This window comes from Suricata suricatta, chromosome 7 (assembly GCF_006229205.1).
Source record: "Suricata suricatta isolate VVHF042 chromosome 7, meerkat_22Aug2017_6uvM2_HiC, whole genome shotgun sequence".
Classification (NCBI taxonomy): domain Eukaryota; kingdom Metazoa; phylum Chordata; class Mammalia; order Carnivora; family Herpestidae; genus Suricata; species Suricata suricatta.
The window spans coordinates 59953025-59963040 of NC_043706.1; the positions used below are offsets into that span (position 1 = coordinate 59953025).

At 33.3% G+C, this 10016-nt stretch overlaps 1 protein-coding gene across 3 annotated transcripts in view; it reads left to right on the top strand.

Annotated features, from left to right (window-relative positions):
* Positions 1-10016, top strand: part of ADGRB3 (adhesion G protein-coupled receptor B3) — a 719614-nt gene that overhangs the window by 432770 nt on the left and 276828 nt on the right. For all 3 annotated transcript variants that reach the window (XM_029944937.1, XM_029944936.1, XM_029944938.1), the window contains exon 16: positions 2067-2110. In XM_029944937.1, coding sequence (XP_029800797.1) covers positions 2067-2110 — 44 coding nt within the window. The remainder of the gene's footprint in view (positions 1-2066; positions 2111-10016) is intronic.

Here is a 10016-nt window from a genome sequence, read left to right on the forward strand (position 1 = left end):
CACTTTAGAAAGGCAGCATGTCACAAAGAACCTGTCTAGACTTTTGAAGAGATTGTTTTGCCAGATATACCCCAATGATTATCTACATACTAGACAAGACTGAGGGGTGGGAGCTAGCTGTCAGGGGGGAGCATGTCCACCTGTGGAATGGAGCCAGTAGCCTAGTTCAGGACTGTAACTTTTATCTACCTTGGCCTAGTCATCATTTTTATTAATGACTTAGTTGGATGAGGTCATAGATACCATGTTTAATCTCTTAATCCTCTAATGATTAAAAGTTTTGAAGCAATAGTGAATGTATGGGATGTCAAAATCAGGATTCAAAAAGTCTCTCCTAAGAGACCTCAATGTATATGTAATCAAACTGAGGAAGAGACTACAAATATATCTGATATAGTCTTAGTCTGCATTATTAAGAATATGGTACCGAATGGGGATGGATAGAGCACCACTTTGTTCTATACATAGGATACACATGGATAGTTGCCCTAAATGCACTTCAGTCATGTGTGCTCCAAGAAATGAGTGATGTGGAGAATGAGAGGACTTGAAATCCACAAAATATGTTTAATAGAGAAGACTCTTCAGGGATATAATAGTATTTGTAGCTATCTAAAGATATCACGTAAAGGAAGAATCATTAGGCTAGTTTCAAAAGGACAAAATAAAGCCCAATGAATGTGACAGACAGGAGGAAGGAAAACACTTCAACAATTAGTACTCTCCAAAACAGAAAGCACTACCCAAGATAAACCAGTGTGCAGAATGTTCCTTTCATCATGCTGAAGGTCACGGTGGCCAATCATACATATATAATTACTGAACTGATAAAAATTTGGCTTTTTTTACATAATTTCATAAGACACGATCTATACAAAAGTGATCTGTGGATTAAGAAGATACTGCAAAACATGACATATAAACTTGTCAAATTCCGATGTTGTACACCTGAAACTAATATAACCTTGCCTGTGAACTATTAAAAATAAGAAAGAACACTTTCCCATGGTCTAGATGTGGTCATGTCTGCATTTTTTCTGGATTTCAAAAGAATGAGATGATCTTTAAGAGATAACAATAGCTCTACTAGGACTTTACCACTTTTACATCTTAAATTAGGCTTATAGGAAGGAAATGATTAAACTTTATTTCTTTCCAAATTTGAAAGAACATCCTATTTTATGCTCCCATCTCCATCTCACTCAATAGGTATAATTATTGTAATTAAGACATGCAAAGGGACTGTTAAACAGTGGATCTGGTTTAGTTCATGCTAATTGTGAACTACACCCCAAGAGGGCAGCCATGAGTGACTTGTTAGGCCAAGAAGTTTGCGTATCAAGTACAAATTTGTACTTAAAATATCTTTTAATGACACTCACATTCTTCATACTTTAAGGGAAAACCAACTCAGAGAAGGCTGTGAGGTGCATCGATCTTTATTTCACTGATCGTCACCATTATTGAATAAGATGTTCTTTTTAAAAAAATATAGCCATACATAATAAACCCAGTTTTAGGCAAAAAAAAAGAAAAAAAAAAAGCTGTTGCAAACCAACACACTCTCTGGAAATGGACAATTAATGCAACTATCCCTTGCCCTTAGGAAGGTGACCAACTAGAGACTAGTGAGGATGGCAGGAGTGTTTGTACATGTGCTTAATACAAAATGTTTCACCATTATTTAAACTGTGTAGGCACTTCAGTCCCTAAAGGAAATAATCCAGCAATTAATGTTTTACAGGTAAAAGAATGAAATAGAAATCATTAAAAATAAACATTGTGCTATATGAGAGCTTCACTTTCAATATTCAAAGTAACTAAATATAAGTTACGACATTTGTAATGAATGTATTGTCTTCATGAATAGAATTTCATTAAATGCCTCACCAAATCTGTGAGAAAAGACATACAAATATTTTATGCAAGAAAAAAATAGAGGTGGATTCTTGAGAGGCTCATATTGCAAAATAAGAACCCCACCATTCTGTTTGCATTTCACAGAAAACTTCCATTTTTGTGGTATGTATTCATGATACATTTACTCTTTCTCTGCTTATTTTTAGGGTACTTTGAATCCCTATTGTGTATTGTGGGATGACTCAAAAACGTAAGTGACAGATGTTTTCTTATATTACTTTGGATTAAATATTCAAGGCACATTAAGTTGTTTCAGCTGCCTGCTAGTCAACAGGAATATGATAAGTTAGTGGGATGTGTGTTACAATCAGAAAACATTCTGCTTTTTGAATGTGCAGGACAAAATGATGAATGTGTTTGTGTGTGATGATGCCATCGGATTACGCTCCAAAATAGGATTGCATTACCTAATATGTAATGTAAGGCACATTGCTGTGCAAATCTCATGAGCATTTTTTAGAAGCTCTAGTATTTTTTAATTAAAAAAATTTTTTGATGTTTATTTATTTTTGAGAGACAGAGCGATAGAATATGAGAAGGGGAGGGGCAGAGAGAGGGAGACACAGAATGTGAAGCAGGCTCCAGGCTCTGCTTCAGAGCTCGATGCAGGGCTCCAAGTCACAGATCACGAGATAATAACCTGAGCCAAAGTTGGACACTTAACCAATGGAGCCACCCAAGCCCCCCTTGAAGTTCTAGTATTTTAAAGTCATAGGAGCCAAATGATATTCCAACATTTTGCCCTAGTACTTCAGGTTAGCATTGCACAATAAAATAACAATCTCTATGATCATTAGGCCAATATGTTACTTGTATGACCTTGATTCTATTATCAGAGTAATGTGATATTTATATTGCCCTTCCAAATAATTTTATTATAAAAACATTGAGTAACATTTAATTGTCTTATTCATCTATTTAACAAATTCGTGAGGACAAAAGAAAACAATTGTAATAAATAAGGATTAATAATTCTTCAATGGATTCCTTTCTATAAGTAATTGCAATGTATCTGGTTAAAATCATCTTAATCTTACCAATAATTCTATGATATTTTAAGGAAGGACTCAAAGAGCAGAAAAATCCTGATTAACTTTGAATTAGACTCATATTTTAAACACTATGTACATTTATTTACAGATTATGCAGTCTTGTTTTGTTTTGTTTTGTTTTGTTTTGCTTTGTTTTGTCTGAAGGGGAGATAAATATCAACTAATCCCAAAAGCTAATATCTCTATGTGGATGCTGAGAGATATGGCACCACATTGTTGAGTTATAGGTATTCTAAGATTTTCTCCAGTGTTCTTCACCCAAAATCTGATCTACATCTGAAGTTTTATTATGTTACTTGCCTCTCATCAGTAGTTATTGGAGAGTCTAGGAGAAGAGCATGATTAGAATTTCTAAGTAAAGAGCAAACCTACTGGCAATGTAGTAACATTGGGCATATTATTTGCTATAGATTCTGATATTCTAAGGAACCCCTTCTCCCAGGAACCCTAGTGCCTTGGTCTGGTGGTGATAAGATGAGGTGGATGTCCTCACTGATGTCATTTTTTTCTTTTGAAATATGATACAGAAATCCATGGCAGGAAAATTTTTGCAAGCTTTGCTCTTTACCGATAGCCAGAGAAGACCCTAGTAGTATATTCTAAGGCACTGCTAAGCATGGTGTATAGCCAAGGAAAGAATGAAATGCCACAAAAATCTAATCAAATGTTTTCTACTTAAGAGTATACCATCTTAAACACTTGTTTATAGCTACTGGCATATCTTCATGAATAATAATCAATTTGGATTTAGTTTTATTATCTTTTTAGTGGGTATAACATGCTTCAGTGTTGATCCAAACAGGGGAAGTGTTAGTTACTCTGAAAGACCTTTGGGACTATTTAATGAATACTATGAGAAGAAACAGCATTCCCTTATTGTGTGACTCTTTTGGTTTTCTTTCACAGAATGTCTAAGGTGTTAGTTTAATATATAAAGATATTAGTGTTTTAGGTCAGCATTAGTCTTGGCAATCAATCACACTCTTTTCTCCAACATCTGCTAAAATATGATTCTTATCCATCACAGGAAAATAGACACACACACAAATAAAGAAAAAAAAGTGTTTTAGCCTTACAAAATTCAACTGTTAAGTTGTCCTTGAAGAAAGGTATCCAGTCAGAGGTGTGGTTAACTGCCTTGCAAAGTAGATTATCTGAAGAGATCAGTGTAGTTCATGTTTCTTTGATGTACTTGAAAAGTAATCAAAACTGACAGAACTTCTGTCCCATCACCCTTTTACAAGAGTGTTTTCTCATCAAAATGGTTTTCTGGGTGAGTTTTAAACAATGAAGGTTAAGACAACTTTATTTATTTTCTTTATGGCTGATTTATTTTTATTATACACACACACACACACACACACACACACACAATAGTTTTAACAATTCAATGATTTCAACTTTGAGCATAAGCGCTCTAAGTTAGTTGTGAAGAGAGAAGGCTACCACTTTTTATATAGAAATGAGTTGACTTAAATGATAGTTTCAAGATTGCAGTAATAAAGTTGAAATTAGAAGTTGTCTTTTGGTCTCCTGGGTGGCTCAGTCGGTAGAGCATCCAACTTTTGATCGTGGCTCAGGTCTTGATCTCTGGGTCTTGAACACAGGGTTGTGGTTCAGGCCCCATTGTAGGACTCTGAGCTGAGTGTAAGCTTACTTTAAAAAAAGTTGTCTTTTAATTTTAGTTTATGGTATCAGAGTGTCTCACCTTCTTTAGTGAGGTATAATTGACATATAACATTATATTTGTCTCAGTTGTGCAACATAATGATTTGATATTTGTAGTACAAATGATCACCACAACAAATCTAGCTAATATCCCTAACAACACATAGTTGTAATTTTTTCTTGTGATGAGAATCTTAATGATTTACTCTCTTAGCAACATTCAAATATGCAGCATCTTATTATTGTCTAGAGTCACCATGCTGTAAATTATATTGCCATGACTTGTTTATTGTGTAACTAGAAGTTTTTGCCTTTTGACCCTCTTCACTCATTTTGCCCACCCTTTTTTCCCTCCCCTCTTGCATATCAAATTGTCTTACTTTTAATTTTTAAATTAATTTTTAATTGCAAAATTAATGCCTGAGTATTTTTTAGTTATAAAACTTCAAAACATAACTGCTAACTCAAAAGTCCCCATTAATCATCATCAACTTGGGTTCTATATCTACCCATATCCCCAAGGTTACTTCTGTTTATATTTTGTTATGTATAATTTCAGGTATCCACTTATGCATTGATGTATGCATACAGCCATAGAAATTCATACCATTTTTACATAAATATTATTACACAGTATGTAACTCTGGCATCCTCAGTTTTTAATTTCACAAATGTGGAAATTTTAAAACTTTACTACATATGTTACACTTCTTGTATGTGCTGCATTGTATAGATGTATTATAATTGATCTATTATCCCTAATGTTGATGGTGTTGAGGTTATTTTCAATTTATTTTATTAAATGAACTGTGCTTCTGCATATCTCCTTGTATATCCCTTGTTGAGGTTGTTTCTGACCATCCAGTCCAATGTGTTACACTTCTGTTCTCTTGATATCACCCTAATTTATATTCTTCACAGCATACATTCCCACTTTAGTATTTATTTTTATTTGCTTTTTGTCTGTCTCCACCACTAGAAAGTAAGTGCCATGAGAGAGATACTTTTTCTTTTTCTTTTTTTTTAATGTTTTTTAAAATTTATTTTTGAGAGACAGAGAGAAACAGTGCAAGCAGGGAAGAGTCAGAGATAGAGGGAGACACAGAATCTGAAGCAGACTTCAGGCTTGAGCTAGCTGTCAGCACAGAGCCCGAGGCAGGGTTCAAACCCATGACCCGTGGGATCATGACCTGAGCCGAAGCTCAGGATGCTGAACCAACTGAGCCACCCAGGCGCCCCTAGAGAGATACTTTTTCTTATTCACTACTGCACCCTTAATGCCTAGGACATCTGCACGCAGTATATATTCAACAAGTACTTCAACTGGTTAGCTTTGCAACAGAATAAATGTTTGAATATTTCTCAGGTATGGTTTCTCTTCGAGAATTATTTCCATGTAGGTTTCACCTTACTAGTGACGTACAGTTCTACCAGTTATTAGACAGACCTAACATTGGAAGTTTGAAGGGAGAATGCTGCAGCTTGGTACAATACTGAGGTCTATTATAAACAATCCATTTTATTTCTCTGGATAACCTATTGCCATGATAAACCCAAGCAAAGATGTTTTTATTTTACTCTGGTCAGTCAAAATTGTTTTAGACAATTTTAAAACATATTTTTATTTTGCTTTGGATAACTAATTATCAGGATTCAGAAAATGTTTCATTATGGATGACCCATGAAATAAACTGAAAGTACTTTCTCACTTCAGAAATAGGCTTTTTTGATTAGAAGTGTTTCTTTTTAAGTTTTAAATGTTTTCTTTTGATGTAGTTTATAAAGCTATAATTAGGGTAATAATTTTCACATCCTTTGGGATACTCTAAGTTTGGATTTTGAGTATTAGATCATGTGTGGTGACTACATTCCCTGGAAAACCCCTAATCCTTTCTTTTAATTAACCTGTGGCCTTTCTCCGTGGTTCTTAGTAGACCACCTGATGCTATCAGGTCTGTGAAAGATCATGTTTGTTTTCAGAAAATGTTTCCAGAATGTCAATTGCATGAATTTTAATTATAATTTCTTACCTATTACTAAACAGTTTTATAAATTCATTTACAAATTTTGCACCTACCTTGTAGTTGAAAACAAATCTTCTAAATGTTTTGTATATATAAGATTTTATTTTTAAGTAATCTCTACACCCAACATGGGGCTCAAACCTACAACCCTGCCATCAAGAATCGCATGCTCTACCGACTGAGCTAGCCAGGTGCCAAAAAACAAAACCATTAATGAGCTTTCCGTTTTCCTACATTTCAGATTGATTTATGGCAGATGGGAGTAGCAGTAGTCATGTTTTCATTGAGACTGATACTGGCTGGCTTGATCTCAAAGTAAAGTAATAGAATTGAAGAGATTCCTTTGCTCCTATTATCCTTGTTTCCTCACCCCAAAACTTCCCTCTCTTTTGTCATTTATATTGGAAGTCAGCACTTAACTTTCCTGACAATATGATTCCCCAAAAAATAAAACCAACTCTCTGGCCCCATGCCATCACTCTAGAGAGGTTGCCCTCATTTTCTTTGCTCTTCCAGGGACTGACAAGCTCATGCCATTACGGAGACACGATGTTACAACGTTAGGGACATACACTTTAAGAAAGATCTGTTAGCTTTTAGAAGTTCTAAACAATTATATAAGACATTACTATCATTGGGTAACCAAACTTTCCCTTCCAAGTGATAGCCAAATCATAAAGCTCTTTTCTATGGCTCTGTTAACACTGTGTTAGACTTGGCAAATTGACATGGACAGAACTTAATATTTTCCCGATTATTATAAAAGAGCAAAAAAGAGCAAGTTGGAGACTTAATTTATACAATAGTTAAGAAAGAAAATGAAGAACAGCTATGCAAAACAGAAATATAATTTCATCTTTATGTAATCTCACATGCAAGAGTAATATGATCATCATTGTTTTAGGAGACATATGGAAGTATCTTTACAGACCTGCAGTTACCTAACTGAAATCTTCTCTTGAACAGCAGTGAAAAAAAGAAGTCTGTATTTAAAATATTCAGCATACATATAGCCATGATTCCAGTAGATCACTACTTTTAGAAGTTCTTAGTGATTCTGTTAACCAGACATAGGATTTAAAACTATTTAACTTCAGGAATTGTTATTACTTTTAATGCATAGATTGGTCTATTTAAACATGTTAAACTTCAAGTGCATCATGGTAATCAGCACCTTGGAAATAAATTACATGATTACATTGCAAACAAATGGGTTCAGTCTTCCGAATTAACATTATTATGTGCAACTTCTAATATATCCAGTATATGGCCTAAGTGTGTCAATGTGTTCATTTTTGCTGGATAGTTTCTAAGGTCATGTTTGCTCTTCTGTAGTGAGAGTGGTAAGAAATAATTATTTCTGACTGACATTTAATACAATTTTGTCTCAGTATATTCAGATCCCCAAAGGAGCCAACTGCAAATGCCATTAAGTTAAATTTTTGGTATTTGTATCTAAGAAGATGCGATTCCATGGAATTTCGCATTATCCATTCAGACTCAATGATCAATTCTCAAATAATATAAAACTCTTATTATGCTTTATTTCCCTTCATTATACTCACACTAACAGAAATGAGAATATTAAACTTTCACATTATCAAAATAGTGGTCCTTATATATTAAAGTTTACCAAATCTCCAATAATTTTAATATTATATCATCATCAAAAATAATCATACCTAAATTCATAATAGTTTTTTGTTTTCATTTTTATAACTGATAAAATTTTGCTTTTGCTTGCAAAACAACCATGTGCTTTTAATAGCACTACAAAAATCAAAGAAAAACCTAATCATTTGAGAAAATAGCAATACAATTAAAGAATCATTGATAGGAAACTACATGGAATTTTCTTTACTTTGGTTTTTCTGTCTTAAACTGTACATTACTTTTTGAAATTTTCATATATCCACAGTTGTATGTTTCCTCATAAATCCATTATAATTCAAAATGACCTTGTTTCAGCTTTCTTCAGATTTTTTCTTTTTCATCCTTTAAAATGTTTTAAATTTTTTTAGATGCTTTGAATTCCATCATAGACTTTTTGGTATTGAATTTAGTTTCCTAAAGGTATAATTTTGGCTTTGTTAGTGGATAAATTATCCCTTTTTAACTTATATAGCCTATATATGTACCTCTAATATTATTACCAACTCATTATGTCCATTAGCATGAGCAATCAAGTTCCAGAAACATTTGCATTATGCCTTCATCAATGTATTTTGAGAGCTGATATTGGGAATAAAATGGCACCGCATGTTTTTATTATTATCCATGTTTTGATCCTTTAAAGTAGGACTTAGAAAACTAATAGCCTATAAACTAGAACAAAGGCAGATTGATATCTGTTTCTGTAAATAAAATTTTATTGGAACATGTCACACCTATTTGTTTACATACTTTTTGTAGCTGTCTATATCCTATAACCATTGTGTTGAATCATTGTAGCAGAAATCATATGGCCCACAAATTTTAAAATATCTACTGTCTGGTTCTTTTAAAAAATTGTTAATACTTACCCAATTTCCCAGCATTTTCCATGTCTGTAATACATAGAAAATAATGTTAAAGCATATAGAGGTAAATGAATGAAAAATGTTTGCAAGCAGAAACAAGTTAGGTTGCCCAGGACTAGAGAGGATCAATATCTCTGTTAGTTATGAAAAATTCTCAATCATTATTTTTTCAAATATAAACTCACTGTAATGTATCTCATCTTCATGCAGAACTCTTAAGAATGTTGTTTCCTATTCTCCTGGTATCATAAACTCTCTTCCAGATTTTCTGTGTTTTTCTTCACTCTCAGTGATATATTTTGAAAAATTTTTAAACCTACCCTTCAATTTAGTATTTCTCTCTTAATTTTTTTCCCAACTCTTTAATTATTTGTAGAGTTTATATTTCAAGTTGTCTTTTTTTCATGTCTAAGTTTTCATTTGATAATTTAAAAAATCTAGGTTACTTTTTAGAGTTTCATATTTATGCAGGTGTTTTATTTCTTTTAACTTAATAAACACAATTGTTTTATAATCTGTGGTTGATAATTCTTATATTTGACATTTTTGTGGGTCTGTTTTTGCTCTTTTTTGTTTCTCTGAATTCTCACTCATAGTTCCTTATATCCTGCTGTGCTAGGTTATATCATGTTTATTGTCCTTTTTTTTTTTTTGGAGATTGTGGTTTTTTTTTTAAATAGTTTATTGTCAAATTGGTTTCCATACAACACCCAGTGCTCTTCCCCATAAGTGCCCTCCACCATTACCAACACCTCTTTTCCCCCTCCCCCTTCTCCCTCAACCCTCAGTTCATTCTCAGTATTCAATAGTCTCTCAAGTTTTGCATCCCTCTC